The 17,749-nt window shown below is 48.9% G+C and overlaps 1 protein-coding gene and 1 long non-coding RNA gene across 13 annotated transcripts in view; one reads left to right on the forward strand and one right to left on the reverse strand.

Annotated features, from left to right (window-relative positions):
• GALNT18 (polypeptide N-acetylgalactosaminyltransferase 18) overlaps positions 1-17,749 on the forward strand; it is a 468,216-nt gene that overhangs the window by 444,944 nt on the left and 5,523 nt on the right. For 9 of the 12 annotated variants that reach the window (XM_081545252.1, XM_081545250.1, XM_081545251.1 and 6 more), the window contains one exon: positions 6,473-6,637. In XM_081545252.1, the coding sequence (XP_081401378.1) occupies positions 6,473-6,637 (165 nt within the window). Of the gene's footprint in view, positions 1-6,472; positions 6,638-12,189; positions 12,616-17,749 lie in introns of those variants that run through there. The other 3 variants (XM_081545262.1, XM_081545263.1, XM_081545261.1) reach the window with 1 other exon arrangement.
• Positions 1-17,749, reverse strand: part of LOC145527371 (uncharacterized) — a 39,354-nt gene that overhangs the window by 17,763 nt on the left and 3,842 nt on the right. The window contains exon 3 of the long non-coding RNA XR_014069719.1: positions 3,131-3,333. This is a non-coding gene — a long non-coding RNA (uncharacterized LOC145527371). The remainder of the gene's footprint in view (positions 1-3,130; positions 3,334-17,749) is intronic.

The raw sequence follows: 17,749 nt of genomic DNA on the forward strand, positions 1-17,749 counted from the left end.
ATGTCCTTCTCCTAAATGAAGGTCTCATGGTTGACACCAGTGGTTTTCAAACTTTTTTAGTAAATTCTTCATAACCTTTTGTTCAAGTAAAATGTTATGTGAAAGTTGAATAAAGAAAGCAAGCCCAGGTTGGGCTGGAAGAGGGGTCCTAGAACCCCACCCAGTGGGCCATCCTCCCAGACCTGGATGCCTCAGGGGCCCCTGAGACCCTTTCTTGGAGTCCCAGGACTCAGTGTGAATGATCTGGTGGAAATAACCCGGCGGTTCCCTTGCTGGTTCCGAGGGGTGATTTCAGGAGGGCCCTCAGGGATCCTCACTCCCCTGCCTGAACTGAGGGTTCGGGACTGTGGGGGAGCTGGCACCCCAGTTCCAGCCAGACTGATGGGAGGCCCCTTTGGGCGGCTGGGCCCGGGGAGGGGAGGAAAGCCCTGAACTCGAGGATCTCAGCCTTCCCAGGGAATCTCCCCCTCATCACGGAGGGAGGAGAACCATCTGCCTGTGCACCTGGCAGGATCTTCAGAACTCTCTTAGCCTGTTTCCTCACCCCTACAGCCGAAGGTGACCTCAGGTGTGGACGGTTCCTGGCATGGTGCAGGTATACAAATGTTTGTTTTCTTCTCACTCTTCCCTTCCTGAGGTGTTTCTACCCCCGGAGAGGTGACCTTTTCTACAGTGAGGGCTGGAGCCTGTGGAAGGCTGCACCTCAGTCTGACAGAGGCAGGTCCCACCTCCAAGCCTGCCAGGAAGAGAAAGGAGGCTGAGCACAGCTGGCAGGGGGCCCACCCACATCCTGCAGGGCAGGGGCCCTTGCTTGACTGGGAGATGAGGTGACAGAGTGAGGAGAACCTCTCGCCCTGGGGGTCTTTGCCTAGCCTTGCCTCCGTGGCCCTGAAGGCAGGAGTGTGCACCGAGGGGCGCTACAGGCTCCCTGGCTGGCCGTCCAGCTCAGCTGTTGGTCCTTACTCCTGACCCCAGCCTGAGGGACAGGAAGATGCCCCTGGTGTGAGACCCGACATACCACATGTCTGTCCTTCTCCCTCACTGGTGATTTTTCTCTTTCAGCATCAGATTGGGTTTGTAGCCCTGCTGAGCTGTATGGGCTGAGAGGACAGTGAGCTGAAGCAGTCGTTTGTGGCTGACGAGGAGCTGGGGGGTCAGGGATGCGTATCTGTGCCCTGAGAGGCAGGGGGAGTCATAAATCATCCACAGACAGGATAACAGCTCGGCCTCCGCCTCTGATGTGAGCCATAGGAGGGCTGTTGCAGTCTTAGCATTTGGTTAGCACCTTGTTTTCTAGGTCTTTTGGTCAAGGATCCTCCAGCCTGTGGCTGCTCCCTGACCCAGGACCCCACCCACCCCAACTTGCTCACAGGATCAAAGTGGAAGCTTCCAAGCTGGCCTCTCCCCCTCCAGCCTGGTCACTGGAGCTGGAGTGACTGAAGGAGGGGAGGGAGGTGAGTAAGATGAGAGGTTACAGGCACAGCTTTGGCATCAAACTGCCTCGGTTTAGATTTCAGCTACTGTTCTCCAACTGTGTGACTTTGGACAAGTTCTTAATTTCTCTGTCCTTCAGTTTCCTCATCCACAAGATGGGGGTGATGGTAACACCTGCCTCATAGAGTTGTTGCTAGGATTCACTGGGATAAAGCATAGCAGCACTCAACACTTGAGACTGGATAGTTCTTTGCTGTGGGGGGCTGTCCTGTGCATTGTAGGGTGCTGAACAGCATCGTGACCTCTTCCCACTAGATGCCAGTAGCAGCCTTTCCCACCCCCATCATGGCAACCAAAGATGTCCCCAGATACTGCCAAATATCCTCTGGTTTGCAAAAGTGCCCCCCACTGGGAATCACAATTCTAAGTCATCTCCTATTAAATCTCCAGTTTCTCCATTGCTCAGAAGCATAGCTGGGCCTGCTGGACCTACAGGCACTAAATGTGTGGTGTCCTGTAAAAAACTATTTCCCTCTTTTGTGTTCAGGCCATTTATTGATTCAGTCCACCACTGGTTGGGCTTTTGAGGTGTCCAAGTGACAGCTTAACAGAATCTTCTTTGCTAAATTACCCTGTGATCTGACCGGCTCGGTGGTTACCCCACTCGAGATGCACTTTGTTGTTTGCTTTTTAAATAACAAACAACTGTCTGTCCTTATTATGATTTTCCCAGACTCTGGAGTAATAAACAGCTCTGATGACAGCTGTGCTAGATAGTAAGTGCACACATGACTCTCTGAGCATCTCCCCCAAGCACTTCAGAGCAGCTAAGTGGATAAAACTGGTTTCAGCTATTAACCTGGGCGGCTGCTTGTGTCTGTGGAGCCCACCCTAGAAATGAGAGCCAAGTCCTGGTGACAGGGACAAAGGAGTGGCAGTAACTGCCTTCCTGACTGTCCTTGTCTGGCGGCCCACACTCCGGAGCTTCAGGAAATTCGGGTCCTGACCTGCTATGTGACTAAGCTACACTGTCCTGAGGAGAGAGTATGGTGCGTTCAACCCAAGGGCATATATATATAGCTGTGCATCTTTGCAGAGAGGCTCTGGTAGCAGGCTCATGCTTTTGCACATTGAGGGAAGGCTTTCTGGAGGTGGTGAGCTTTTATATTGATTTTCAATATAGCAACAGTTGGGGTAAGAGATGGAGGAAATGGGGACAGTTCCCATATCAGTGTGTTTAGGACTACTATTTCCTGATGTGTTCATTTCCCCAACTTGACTGTTGGATCATCCAGGGAACCATGGGTTTCTCAACTCTGGACCCTCAGGACCCAACTTAGAGATTACTTGTTGTTAGATGATTGGATGGATGGATGAGATTCCTAACCGCATCTGATTTAATTTCCTAAATCATACCAGTCATCAAATTCTCCCTCAATGCCAATAAACTGGAAGCTACAGCAGGTCATCAACTCTCCTTGATGGTGAACTGGGAACCCAGGCCACCCAACAGACCATCTCAGGATTCTGATGAGAGGCCCATCTCTTACCCAGTCTAGGTGTTGACTAGGGCCTCCTTGCCTCTGTGTTCTAGTCACATTTCCACATTGAAGGCAGGCATTCTGCTTAGAACTACATTTGTCCTCTGCTTAGAACTGTGTCACCCGTTACCTCTTTTAAAGGAAGAATCAGTCACCTTGGTAGTTTTGATGTCCATTTCCATGGATTCATAAAACTTCCTTGGAGAGCAAATCCAGCTGTAATGAATGTCTGCAATCTATCTCTCCATCCTTTTTGTTCTGCCCTGCGAGGCCGACTTTACAGAAGTTTCCATGGGCTCCCATGTTGTCTGACTTCCAGCTGGGTTCTCCCAATGGGCCAACGCAGCAGAGGAATGCACTGGGGAAGGGAGAGTGATGTTGAGGTGGTTATTAACCACCTCTCACCATCACCCCAAACCTCTCCCTCCCCGGACCCTTCTCACAAGCCTCTCCATGTAACTTTTACACATTCTGGTACCTGCTCTCTCCTCTCATCTGTTTGAGCCTGGTGATGGTAACAGCTCCATGTTACTGTCCCAAGGAACTAAACTACCCCTGTGCTCCCTTCCCCTAGACCCACACCACTGAGAACCTTGCCTGTATTTACCCTCCTTGGATTCCCCTACCTGAGCCTGCCACCTGTTTCCTGCTGGGACCTTAGCTGATCCACTGGCCTGAGGCTCTGAAGGATGACTGCCTCTCCACCCCTTCCCTGGATTCCAAAGTTCAGGAAGACTACGGCCCTGAAGGGCCACCCCTTATTTGCTCTCCTCATCTGCACTGCCCTTCTCCCCGCACAGTCCCTTTCATGCTCTGCACCCTGTTTTAAAAGTCCTTGAGAATCACCTTCTTCAATACTTCCTTTTACCATTTGAAATTAATCAAAAACATGCACCAGTGAGAAATTTTTTTAATAGATCAAGATAACAACAGGGCCTACACTGAATTCTAACCTAAAGCAGAGAAGTACGGTGTCTTGATTTGGCCATGCGACCTAATCATAGGTTGGGGTGCTAAATTTTTTTGGTGATACAGGACGAGAGCTCACAAACCCTATGACTGTCCTTGTTGGAACCACTGGCTAAGGTTAGGGGGAGTGACTGAAAACTTTGAAGGCCAAGGTCCTATGGCTTTCCACTAGACCAGAGTCAGCCCTGATCTCTGTAAATAAAGTCATTCATTTGTATTGCCCATGGCAGTGTTTGCACTACAATCACAGAGCTGATTTTCCAGACCATTTGGCCCTTTGTGCAAAAAATGGTGAAAACAGCAGCCTGACTGCTCTCCTTTGAAAGGCCCACTTACACGGTTGGCCCTTGACTGGCATCTGGGAGCTTGGATTGCAGGAAGGTTCCCACCACTCCCACAGATGGTAAGAGTGGCTCACTGTGCCCAAACTGATTATACAACTAATATGGTTTATGCTGAACACCTGCCTTCCTGCTGGAAGTCTTGGATGGGTATATACCAGGCAGAGGATGCCTGTGTGACCAGCCTCCAGTAAAAAGCCTGGGTGCTGAGTCTCTAAGAGTTTCTCTGGTAGATAACCCTTCATAAACGTTGTCTCAGCTACTTGCTGGGGACTCTTGGGCATCTTCTGTGAGTGCTGTGGAAGGATCCTTGGGAGCTGACACCTGGTTTCCTCCAGGCTTTGCCCACATGACTTTCCCTTTGCGGATTTGATTTATATCTTTTCCCCCAGAATAAATCATAACTGTGAGGGCAACTATATGCTGAGTCTTCTGAGTCCTAGAGAACCACCAAACCTGGTGGTGGTTGGGAGACCTCCCAGCACTCTGCAAAGCCCCAGATATTTATTTGCCACCTGGCCGTTTAAGAAGAAGTTTGCCAACTGCTCTATACAGTCTTAGGATGGATGGAAATTGCCTATTACATATCACCCCCCCCACAGAACTCTGAGCTCCCTAAGACATGGCCCAGGTCTTTTGCCCTTTAACTCCTGGTCAACTGCAGCATCTTACACAAAATATTTATGGAGGGAAGAAGTCAGCAAGCCTGCAAATAATGGATTCAAGCAGTGTTTTTTAAACTGTGGGTGGTGAAATCCATTTAAAAGGTTATGACCATATGTCAATAAGCAAGGTGAAAAGACAGCCTTCAGAATGGGAGAAAATAATAGCAAATGAAGCAACAGACAAACAATTAATCTCAAAAATATACAAGCAACTCCTGCAGCTGAATTCCAGAAAAATAAACGACCCAATCAAAAAATGGGCCAAAGAACTAAACAGACATTTCTCCAAAGAAGACATACAGATGGCTAACAAACACATGAAAAGATGCTCAACATCACTCATTATTAGAGAAATGCAAATCAAAACCTCAATGAGGTATCATTTCACACCAGTCAGAATGGCTGCTATCCAAAAGTCTACAAGCAATAAATGCTGGAGAGGGTGTGGAGAAAAGGGAACCCTCTTACACTGTTGGTGGGAATGCAAACTAGTACAGCCACTATGGAGAACAGTGTGGAGATTCCTTAAAAAACTGGGAATAGAACTGCCATATGACCCAGCAATCCCACTGCTGGGCATATACACCGAGGAAACCAGAATTGAAAGAGACACGTGTACCCCAATGTTCATCGCAGCACTGTTTACAATAGCCAGGACATGGAAGCAACCAAGATGTCCATCAGCAGACGAGTGGATAAGGAAGCTGTGGTACATATACACAATGGAATATTACTCAGCCATTAAAAAAAATACATTTGAATCGGTTCTACTGAGATGGATGAAACTGGAGCCCATTATACAGAGTGAAGTAAGCCAGAAAGAAAAACAACAATACAGTATACTAATGCATATATATGGAATTTGAAAGACGGTAACGATAACCCTATATGCGAGTCAGAATAAGAGACACAGATGCATGGAACAATTTTATGGACTCTGAGGGAGAAGGTGAGGGTGGGACGTTCTGGGAGAATAGCATTGAAACATGTATATTATCGTATGTGAAACAGAACACCATTCCATGTTCGATGCATGAGACAAGGGCTCAGGGCCGGGGCAATGGGATGACCCAGAGGGATGGGATGGGGAGGGAGGTGGGTGGGGGGTCCAGGAAGGGGAACACATGTAAACCCATGGCTGATTCATGTCAATGTATGGCAAAAACTATTACAATATTGTAAAGTAATTAGCCCCCAACTAAAATAAATAAATTTATAAAATAAAAAAAAAAGGTTATGACCACTGTTTTTCAATGAAAAAAGTATAGAAAATTGAGTATGCTGCATATAGTGAGGCTAAGTTTGATTTCTTGAGAATTTTGTATCAGTTATACCTTTGGACCAGGCACTGTACTGAATCATAACATAAAACGGTCTCTTCTTGTCCGTTGCAATGGAAGATTATTTGAAGGTCACTGGATTGTGCTCTCTTGGCTGGCTTCCCGAGGAGCTGACCCGCAGACCCTCCCCATCTCTCTGGCTGTTAACCTTTGACCTCATTCTCCCCACCCCCGGTCCGCAGAATGTGTACTACACGAGCAGCCAGCAGATCCACGTGGGCATCCTGAGCCCCACGGTGGATGACGACGACAACCGGTGCCTGGTGGACGTCAACGGCCGGCCGCGGCTCATCGAGTGCAGCTACGCCAAAGCCAAGAGGATGAAGCTCCACTGGCAGTTCTCTCAGGTAGCAGCCCCGCCTGAAGGAACAACATCAAGAGAAACAAGGGAGGGGCCAGGCCTGGGAGGGACTGGAGGAATGGAGGAGAGGAGAGGAGCCAAGTCTCAGGATTTAATGAGCACCTACTATGTGCCGGGCAGGGAGGGGTGGGCGGGGGGGGGGGGGTGGAATTGGTTAGCTCATTGACTCCTGGTGCTGGCTCTGAGGGAGTTTATTATTGTTGTTGTCATTGTTGTTGCTTTAGTGGTATTTTATTTAACTTTTAGACATAAGGAAACAGGCTCAGAGGTGGGAGCCCCCTGCCTGAAGTCACATAGTGAGGGGGCAGGGCTGGGATTTAAACTCTGAGTTTCTGACTCTAAAATTCACATTTCTTCTGCATAAGCCCCTTCTGACAAGCACAGCCGCAGCATCCCAGGTACAGACAGTGCTGGGTCATCTGTGATCTGTGAGCCACTCTGCCATCTTCCTTGTTCTGTGGGGAATGAGGTTTCCTCAAAGGGCAGTGTCTGGGGACCATTTTGTGAAGGCAGTCTGCACACTGGTGACCATGAAACATTCCTTTATTAAGTCTCCATCAATTCTGAGGACTGTATTTATCTTCCTGCTCTGCAATGGCCCAGTTATAAAATGATGCCCCAGGAACAGGCCGCCAGCTGGAGAGAGCCCGTGATGACCCAGCTTTGAAGAAAACCCGTACCTTGACCCAGAGGCCTCCAGCCCCTAGGGAATCCACTAAGTTAGGATCCATTTCCGCTCACAGACAGGAGCATCCACCTCCCAGGGAGTACAGGGAAAGTGCTCATCACAGGAGGTAAGGGAACCTGTGGAGTTCTTTTAGAACATCAGGGCTGCTAGGGGCTGCACATGGTGGATGCTCCTGGGGAATTCAGGAACAGAAAGTCTATGCTCATGGGACATAGAGGCAGAGGCCCCAACTCAAGACTCCCAGCAAACTGCTTCCACCCCGGGAGGAGGCTGATGGGCACAGGAAGGAGGTGTTCGGTCGGCCCGACCTTGATTGCAGCCCTCACGTCCAGTTACTCTCCCCTGTAGTGGTGGACGAGGGGCGGGGAGGTCCTGCTACATCAAGTTCTCTGGCACAGGACACCTCTGACCTGTGGTCTGGTGTGCAGAACCAGATAGAACTGAGAGAGACCCTCAGTTGGGTCCTAAATGGATGGTGAAGGTCAACTCTCAGCAACAAGTTCAACATAAGTCACAGATCCATGGGCTACTTGGAGAGCAGGAGTGAGAGCCCAGACCAGGACTTTGTGACCCTAGAAAAACAGATGCTGGGCAGTAGCACAGGGAGACAAATGACAGCACACAAAGGGGAGGGGGGTAGAGGATCCAGTTCAGAGTCCAGGCTGGGCCTGCACAGGGTGTGGGGTTCAGTGAAAGGGAATGGTGCCCAGGGACTGGGGCCTCTCGTCCTGCCTCTTCCTATCCATGTGACCTTTGACACATGCTGCAAATGATAAAGTTCTGTCCCATAGGAAGAATTAGCTAAGGTTCATACAGTGTTTACCTGTGCCAGACTTCTTGGGCATACACCAGCTCATTCAGTCATCACAGCGACTGTGTGTGATTTGCTGTGGACCATTAGCCCAAGATCATAGATGAGGCACAAAGATGTCAAATAACAGACCCAAGGTGCTCACTGGTTATTATTATTACTCCTGAACTACTTCAGATTCTCTTTTCTACTTGTAAGTGTGTGAGGATGTTGAAAGTGGGCCCTAGAAGAAGGTCAGGGTCAGGGCTGAGGCTTAGAATAGAGGACACGTCTTCCTCCCACCTCCCTCTCTCCTGGTGGAGCCCACGTGCCCCAGCTACAGCCTGTTGTGACTCCAAACTGTGCCCAGTGGAAGGCTTTATCATTTCCCTCTGCCCGGCTTCTGGCCCAGAGTGACACAGCACAGGGCTGCATCTCCCCTCTTGTTGTTGTTCACTTGCTCAGTCATGTCCAACTCTTTGCAACCCCATGGACTGCAGCACGCCAGGCTTCCCTGTCCTGCACCATCTCCCAGAGCTTGCTCAAACTCATGTCCATTGAATCGGTGATGCCATCCAACCATCTCATCCTCTGTCACCCCCTTCTCCTCCTGCCTTCAATCTTTCCCAGAATCAGGACCTTTTCCAATGAGTCGGCTCTTCCCATTAGGTGGCCAAAGTATTGGAGATTCGGCTTCAGCATCAGTCCTTTCAATGAATATTCAGGGTTGATTTCCTTTACAGCTGACTGGTTGGATCTCCTTGCTGTCTAAGGGACTCTCGAGAGTCTTCTCCAGCACCATTCGAAAGCATCAATTCTTTAATGCTCAGCCTTATTTATAGTCCAACTCTCACATTTGTACATGACTACTAGAAAAACCATAGCTTTGACTATATGGACTTCCTGTCCACCTTTAAATTACAAGGCACAGGGAGCCCTGGAGATGTGTGGTCAGGGAGGAAGGCTAGCTGTGGGCTTGGTGGCGAGGTGGCTGTTGTCTCCCAGCTCAGGTTAGACGCAAAATAGACTAGCAGGCTGGAGGCAACAGAAAGAAATGGGTACATCGGCTGTGGAGGTGAATGGGGCTGATTTGGCTCGGTGAGATGGGGACTGTACCATCTGGAGGGTCTTGTCGGGGCTAACATCAGGCTGCTCTGTGCTACCTTCAGTCACTCTGCTTCCCCTCAGCTTTCAATTTCCTCCTGGGAGTTGTATGACACCATGCAGGAAGATGGGGGTGGTGGGTTGGGGTAGGGCTGGTGGCTTTTCAGAAGAGATAGTACATAACTTGGCTCTTGTAAATGACATAAGCTGCTGCTGCTGCTAAGTCTCTTCAGTTGTGTCCGACTCTGTGACCCCATAGATGGCAGCCCACCAGCCTCCTCTGTCCCTGGGATTCTCCAGGCAGGAATACTGGAGTGAATCGCCATTTCCTGCTCCAGTAGATGGCATAAGAGTTTGATCCATATAGGAGTTGAGAGGGGGCATTCCAGGGAGAAGGAAGGGCATAAGTGCAAGCTGAAGGCACCGAACCCAAACCACATGCAGGGAGCTGCAGATGGTGCATGTGGCTGGATCCTGGCGGGCATTGTGGGGCACACCTAGGGATGCATCTGAGGGGCAGATGGGCCTGGACCTGGTCCCATGGAAGGTGAGGCTTCATGTGGGGGACTGGTGTGTTAGGTCTGGGTTTTGAAAGCTCCCAGTGGCTGGAATCGTGGAGCTGAATGGCGAGGAGAAATTCTAGAAGGGGGAAAGAGGCAGGTAGGGGCAGGTAGGGGAGTTACCAGAGGCTGAGATGCAGTTTGAAAGTTTAGCCATTCCTTCCTCCTCCTCCTTCTCCTCCATGACCCTGGGGTCTTCAGGACCCTGCATGGCCCCCACAATCTCCTCTCAGGACAAATCTGAGGCTGCCCCCAGAAGCCCAGCGTTTGGTGGGGTGGACCAAACAAGCAGGCAGGTGTGGCTGGGGGTCCTGGGATGGGCAGGCACGCTGCTTCAACGCACTGGGAGAGGGAGGAGGAGAGGACCCAGGTTGTCCTGGAATACCATCGAGAAATCAGGGCCCAGCCAGTCAATTGCTGCTCTGGGAACTGTGTGTCACCGGTTATGAGTGCTCCTGAACTGAACTGAACTGAATTGAGCTCCCTGGCCCCTTCCGAGTCCTTGCTCCTCCCAGAAGCTCCAGAATCACCAGGGGAACAGAGCTCAGACTGTCTATGGGGCCTCGGCCTCTCTGTGCCTACCCTCGTGCAGTTTGAATCTGAACTCCGGCTGCTTTGACATCCCAGCCCTGCACACAGGCACGTCCGGCTCCTTTCCAACCCTCGCAAACAGATGGCTTTTCCACTCATGCCCAGATCCAGAGGCCTTGATGCCCCAGCTGGCCCTCATCTCATCTGCCCTTTTCTGACTTGGGCAGAGAAAGGAATATTCCTCCAAAATCCAGCTCCGTCCTTCACTCATCTCAGCACTCACACAGCCTTGAACAGGCAGCCCCACACACTCATGCTTGAAGGGACACCATAACAAAAGCAGGCCATGTTAGCATGTGCAGCTCTGAGGACTGGGCAGTTTTTCGCTCCTTATACATAAATCTAATTAGAACTCCCAGGGCACTCTGGCATCACCTCTTTGATTCTTCTACCAAGGGAACTATTTGGAAATAATATTTTTAAATCCCTAATTTGCAAACCCACAGCAGCTCCTCTCACCTGATATTTAAAAATTAATGCTTGTGAAATTTTTGTTTCATGCAAAATGATCAATATTTATCAAGCATCCTGGAATCTGTCCTCAAGCCCTTACTGTTTAGGAACCACTGTTGATGAGGCCAGAGGAAGCTGGGAGCTTCTTAAATGATTAAAGTTATGGCTTGGGCTAATTTTCTTGCAACAGGTTTTAATCTTTGAAAATTACAAGGGGATTCTATCAACTAAAATGTTCTGGTGCAGAAGTTGGGCTGAAAGATTTTACTAGTGCATTTCAAATCTCCTTCTCACTTTCACATTCTGCATTATTTACCCTCCTGAGGGCTGCATTTAAACTCCACAGACATTTAGGCTGAATTAATTCCAAAATAATCTAGTGTGATTCTCCCAGTTTCTCCTACAAAGAAGATAGTATTTGCATATCTTAGTGTTCCGTCTCATAGCCTGATTTTCTGTTTAACAAATAAAATGCCTTTCCTGTAACCCCTGCAAGCTCTTCTGAATTTCCAGTGCTTCAGGATGAATCAGAACAGCATCAGATACTGACACTGAGAAACCACATTTGATGAAAACATCTCTCAGCAACGCTGATATACCGGACTCTGATGAGCAATTTTCCAATGATGAACATTCTTTCCTTCAGTCATTCATCAAACATTTATTGAGCCCAGTGGTTGGGCAGGAGGGATACAGATATGAATCAGACACGGCCTCTGCCCTGGAGGAGCTCTTGGGTATACAAACACATAACAAAACTGGATGGCAAGAGCAGAAATGAGGGGGATATAGTGTTCTGGAAGCCCAGGGTGATGGGCTCTGTCTTCCTGGCTCAGGGATGGCTTCACATTCAAGACTTGTTTGATCTGGATCTTGAAATTTGCAGGATACTTCCCAGGTGTAGAAAGGAAGAACAGCCCAGGTAGAGGCTCAGCATGGGCACAGGCAGAAAAAGGCAGGGTATGTTTGAGGAATAGAAATTCAGTGTTAGTGTGGGTAGAATTTAGAATTGGGGTATGAGAGAGATGAGACACAGTCAGTTTGGGGGCAGGTAATGGTCATTGAAAATTAAGCCCAAGAGGTTTGACTTTACCATAACAGCCAAGGGAGGAACTAAGGGGTGTTCATGGGCTTCCCTGGTAGCTCAGATGGTAAGGAATATGCCTGCAATGCAGGAGACCCGAGTTTGATCCCTGGGTCAGGAGATCTCCTGAAGAAGGAAATGGCTACCCACTCCAGTATTCTTGCCTGGAGAATTCTATGGACAGAGGAGCCTGGCAGGCTATAGCCCATGGGGTCACAAAGAGTCAAACAAGACTGAGCGACTAACACTTTCACTTCACTTTTCACAGGAGGGATTCAACAAGCTTTAGATTGACATGTGTGGTACGAATACCTCTGGCAGCAGAGTGCGAGGTGGAATGGAAGACAGAGAAGAAAGTAGGAGGCTGTTCCATCATCCCTGTGAGAAAAGGGATGGATGAGGTTGCCATGGGGGCCTGGGGCCAGGCAGCTGTTGGGGAGAACGTTGAGAGACAGTTCATCAGTCTATCGGAAGTAGCGATGAATTAAATGGAGGTAGTTGTGAGGGGAGATTATGAATCGAGGGCCAACCCAGACTCTGAGTTTGAAGAAGTCAGTGAGCAGCCATCTCTAAACAGCCAACATTTCCCATGTCAACAAGTGACGAGACTTCATTAACATCAGAAGTGGTAGTTGTTCCTTCATGATTTTTCTAACTTGTGACTCATCCAGAATTAAAGAATTTCCTAAACTGACTATGTCCTGGGATTATAGACTCATATACATTAAGTATAAGACTTTAGGGCTTCCCAGGTGTCACTAGTAGTAAAGAACCTGCCTGCCAATGCAGGAGACATAAGAGACACAGGTTCAATCCCTGGGTCGGGAAGACCCCCTGGAGAAGGGCATAGCAAACCACCCCAGTATTCTTGCCAGGAGAATCCCATGGACAGAGGAGCCAGGCAGGCTATAGTCCATAGGGTCTCAGACAGTCCGACATGACTGAAGCAACTTGGCACACACACGTGCATAAGACGTTAACCTTCTCAGAGTACCCCACATACTGATATCTGGGGGATTCTGGAAAGCAGTGTCAGTGAAAGAGGCATCTAATAAATACCCCTGGACCAATAGAAGGGGAGGGAGGAAGCAGGTATCAGGTGACTACACAGGAGAACTTTGTGGCACCAAAGCAATGGACTGCCTCTCAGGGGCAATGAGGTACACATCCTCCCCACCACCCCCTATCACTGTTACTTTGAATGGTTAAGCAAATGCCAAGTCCTCTCTTCAAGATGTTATTGAGGGAATTCATGCCCTAGGAAAGCTCTTATGATATGTGTCCTTTAAATTTCAGCTTCCTTAAACTCTATTTGAATACATGGTTAAAGCAAGAATGACCTCAGGAATGGATGATCTCTGCCCTCAAATATCAGAAGGGTTTCTTTAGGCTTGTCCTAGGTAGCTCTGAGGGAGGACCAGCTGGAGGGAGATACAAGGACAGTGTACAGAGCAGCTTTCTCATAGAGATGTCTGGACGTGAAATTGGCCATTCAAGGAAGAGGTGGACTCAGAGAACCACTCATTAGGCCATCAGTGGTGCCACAGCTCCAAGTAGAGTTGGATTGGATGGTTCTCAGGGCTTGCCAACTTTGAAATTCTATAATTCTAAACTCCTAATGCCCAGAAAAGGGCTTTTTCTACCTAGAAGCCCCAGCTGGGCTTACCTTACTAAGAAGCACCACGAACTTGAAAATGAGCTGCACGTCTGCTATGAGGGTCATCATTATCACACTTTCTGGAATTGTTTATCTGTTATTCTTCTCCATAACTTTTTCTCCCATCAACTAATAGACTGGAGGGATGGGCTATCTTACACTTTCAATGTCTCTAGCACCTAACTGAAAGCCTGAAACAGAAGAGATACTCCAGGATGCTGTCAATTAAATGAAAGAATACTTTCTAAAAATTCACAAATACTAATACAAATATTCTATGTCCCAGATCTCGAGACAGATTTGTGGGAGGCCCAAAGATGAACTCTATCCTCAATAACTCCTCCTTGCATGCATGCATGCATGCATGCATGCTGAAAAAAAACTAATTGTACTACAGTATTTCAAGGACATTTGAACATCGTAGTCAAAGGGCTCAGTTTAGTTGGAAAATCCCTACAAGAACATTTTTAGTTGGTAGTGCATCCAGCCGCAATACACAGCCATGCATGAAGCAGGCTGCTCCAACTTATTCTTCCTATAGCTTCAGATTCGGGGGAAGAAGGTGGAAATGATCTTTACTAAAACAAGTATGCATCCTGTATGAAAGGGAGTGGCAATTTGTATGAATACTTGTTAAAACAAGAGGCTCTGATGAAATGTCAGTGTGTTCTGACCGTACTTCATGCTGCCCCAGAATCTGAGATGTGCTGTCACCCCCGTGGGCTGTTGGGTTCTTTGGCAGAAACATAGGCAAGGCCCATTCAGTTCATAGGGCAGTGTTCCCACTGGTGGGCCGTCCTCCCATCTCAGCCCCTAATCTTGCCTCATTCTCAGCTCAGAGGCAAGGGCTTTAAAAGGCTTTTTAATGCCTTTTCCAAATAGAGAGCATCAAGGATAACAGCAGAGATGACCGTTAAGGCCAGAAGAGAAAGCATTTCGAGAGCCTGCAGAGACTGCCTGGAAGAGAGCTGAGCGCAGAGCCTGGCCATGGACCGCTAGTTCTGATTTATGGGGTCTAATTTGATAATTTGATGCAAGATGAGTAACCCACTACAAAAAGAACTTATTTGCAGAGCACATTTCCCAGGGAGCACCACTGATTCTGCCAAAGAATTTCCCAGCACGCAAGGAGGAGGAGTCCTTGACTTTCTCCCGCTCCAATCCCCAGGCGCTGTCAGGAAGTCCAACTTGGAGAACCTTTTGTACTGAGAAGAAAAGACGATAATCGGGTGTTTCTTTGTGGCTCTGGAATAAAGCAGCTTTTCATTTCCATGTCACATGAAGGGGCAAATGTAGAACCATCCAGTTTTGAAGGACTGACAAAGCTTTATTTGGGCCCTGAATATTTTCTTAGTTATTTTTAGTTCATGGCCATCAGCACTTTAGATCAGGAGCCAGGACCAGGTGTGAAAGCTCAGTACCTCACTGTTCAGACCTGGAAGAATTTTATTTATTTATTTTAAATTTTCATTTAGTTAGTTGCTTATTTTTGGCTGTGCTGGGTCTTCACTGCTACACCAGCTTTTCTCTAGTTGTGTCAAGTGGGGGTTACTCTCTAGTTATGATGTGCACGCTTCTTATTGCAGTGGTTTCTCTTGTGGAGCACAGGCTCTAGGTTGTGCAGCCTCAGTAGCTGTGGCTTCTAGGCTCTAGAGCTCACGCTCAGTAATTGTGGCTCAGGGGCTTAGCTGCTCCGAGGCATGTGGGATCTTCCCTGACCAGGGATCAAACCTGTGTCTCCTGCATTGGCAGGTGGATTCTTTACCACTGAGCTACCAGGGAACCTGTGGGTGGGATTTTAAATTTTATGTATCAAACATTCACATGGTTCTTACTATGCACCAGGTACTACTGTAACTGCTGTATAAATATCACTTAATCCTCATGACATTGCCATCAGGTGCTTCATATCCCCATTCTACAGATGAGGAAACTGAGGCACAGAGAGATTATAGTATTTGTCCGAGGTCAAATCAGGATTCTGCCTCCAGGGCCCACACTTTACACCTGAATCCCAAGGAGGCTTTGTCTTGTCTCTAGAAAACCCGTGGATTACTGCAGTAAGAGTTTGGGGCTAGGGTCTCCCTGCCAGGCCAGTTGTAGATGTGTATGAGCTGGCTGTATTCCTGCTTCCTCAGCAAACTCCCTCCAGCCATCTTGCTGGATACCCTCCTTCACCTTTCCTTTTGCATTTGACATTGCCATTACCCGATTTTCAGTCCAACAGACCTCAGAGCAAATCCCAAGCAGAATCTCACTCAGGGACAGATGCGTCTCCTTTAAGAACAACAAACACCAAAGCACTTTTTAAATAAACTGAGTGTTGAATATTCAGAGTACAGAAAGACCACTTTCCTCTACAAAAAAGACCTAATCTCAGGATTTCTGTAACTAGCACTAACATCCCACCCATGCATTGAATTATTTGCTTATTAATCATTAACTTAACCTGGAAACTCCCATGTCCACTGTGCTTAAAGCCGAAGACCCACTGGGCCACTTGCCCATGGAAAACTAATTAGAACAAAAAGTGGAACCAGAGCTCTGAAAGAAGCAGTCTTCAGAATACAAGATTCAGTCTTCATGCAACCTCCTTGTAAACACCTTGATTGCAAGCATGCGAGCAGCCTGAGCTCAGCCCAGCTGCTCCAGGTGCTTCAGCTCAGGGCGCTAAGCCAAGCCTCATCCTTTCCCCAGAGAGGATCACTGTTTGCTTGTGGTCCCCAAAGTATGGCCCCTGGACCAGCAGCACTGGCAGCTGTGAAAAGCACAGGCAGCTTAAAAAGGTACTTCCTCCTTCCCCATCCCCAACCACCCCACCCCCCACCCCATCCCCCCACCCTCATCCCCCACCCCCACTCGTGCTCTACACTCCACACAGCAGTCAGAGGGACCTGGTTAGCACGTCAGTTCCACCCCGCAGTGGCCAGTCCTGTAATGGGATGAACAGCACAAGTCCATTCACATTAGCTCTTGGGCCTCTCTTAGCTCTTGAGCCTCATTTCCTCCCCCAGCCCAATGCTGTTCCCTGCACACACCAGGCCTGTGCGGGTCAGAAGGTGGGGCCCAGTGATCGAGGGTGTCACAAAGCCCTCCAGGAGCTGTCTAATCCATTTGCCCTGCCCACATCCCCAGGAAGAACTGGGCAGGTTAGTCACCTGCCACAGACACACATCTGGGCAATCAGGCAGAGAGGAGGTGCATGGCTGTGAAATCCAGAGTCAGCTCCTCAGCACCTCACCCCAAGGAGCTCATGGACCACAGTACCACGTGCCCCCCGGGTACACAGTCAGCGCTCCATGTCTCCGTACCCCCACGGTCCTCTGGTACCTTTTATAAACAAGAAGACAGAAGTCCAGGATGGCTCAGCCACTCACCGGGGTTACAGCTGGGGCGAGCTGGAAGCAGGGCTGGGAGCAGAGTCCCATGTTCTTGCTTCCACTCATCCCACCTCTGATGCCCATTCTAGTCTCTACTCCAGAGAGGCTTGGAAGGAGAAGGAGACAGGCTGGGGGCTGGGAACCCAGCTCTAGGAATTATTATTAGCCTTCTTAATTCCATACATTCAGCTTTCCTGTTTTTTTTTTTTAACGCTGCTTCCATACTTAACTCGGTTTCTGTTCCAATTAAGCTCTCTGTGTGCTGCGGCCTCTCTCCTGCCAGGTTTAATTGCCCTTATTTAAATTCTTTAATTAAAAGTATTGTGTGTTTCCAGATCCTGTAGTTGTAAGTATTACCAAATAATTTAGATGACTGGACTGGTAAACCAAGCGGCTTTGCCCTCCACCCAGGGTGGGGCTGGCAGGGGCTCTCTGGTGAGGATGAGAACCTGCTAACAGTGGTCCTGGTTCCTTCCTCCCTGCTCCCCCACCCCCGTGCTCTGCATGCCACACAGCAGCCCGAAGGACCCGTTTAGCATGTCAGTCCCACCCCGCAGTGGCCAGTCCTGTCACCGAATGAACAGCCAAAGTCCGTTCACACAACCTGCCCCTCTCTCAGCTCTTGGGTCTCCTCTCCTCCCCCAACCCCATGCTGTTCCCTGAACACACCAGGCCTCTGTGGGTGCGGGAGCTTCATTCCAATGCACCTAGACGCCTCCTTTCCTCCCTCATGTCTTTGCCCAGCTTGCACCTTCTCAGGATCACTCCCAAGCATCTCCTGCTGCTGCAGC

Source organism: Giraffa tippelskirchi, chromosome 11 (genome assembly GCF_054371585.1).
Source record: "Giraffa tippelskirchi isolate mGirTip1 chromosome 11, T2T-mGirTip1v1.2.pri, whole genome shotgun sequence".
Taxonomy (NCBI): domain Eukaryota; kingdom Metazoa; phylum Chordata; class Mammalia; order Artiodactyla; family Giraffidae; genus Giraffa; species Giraffa tippelskirchi.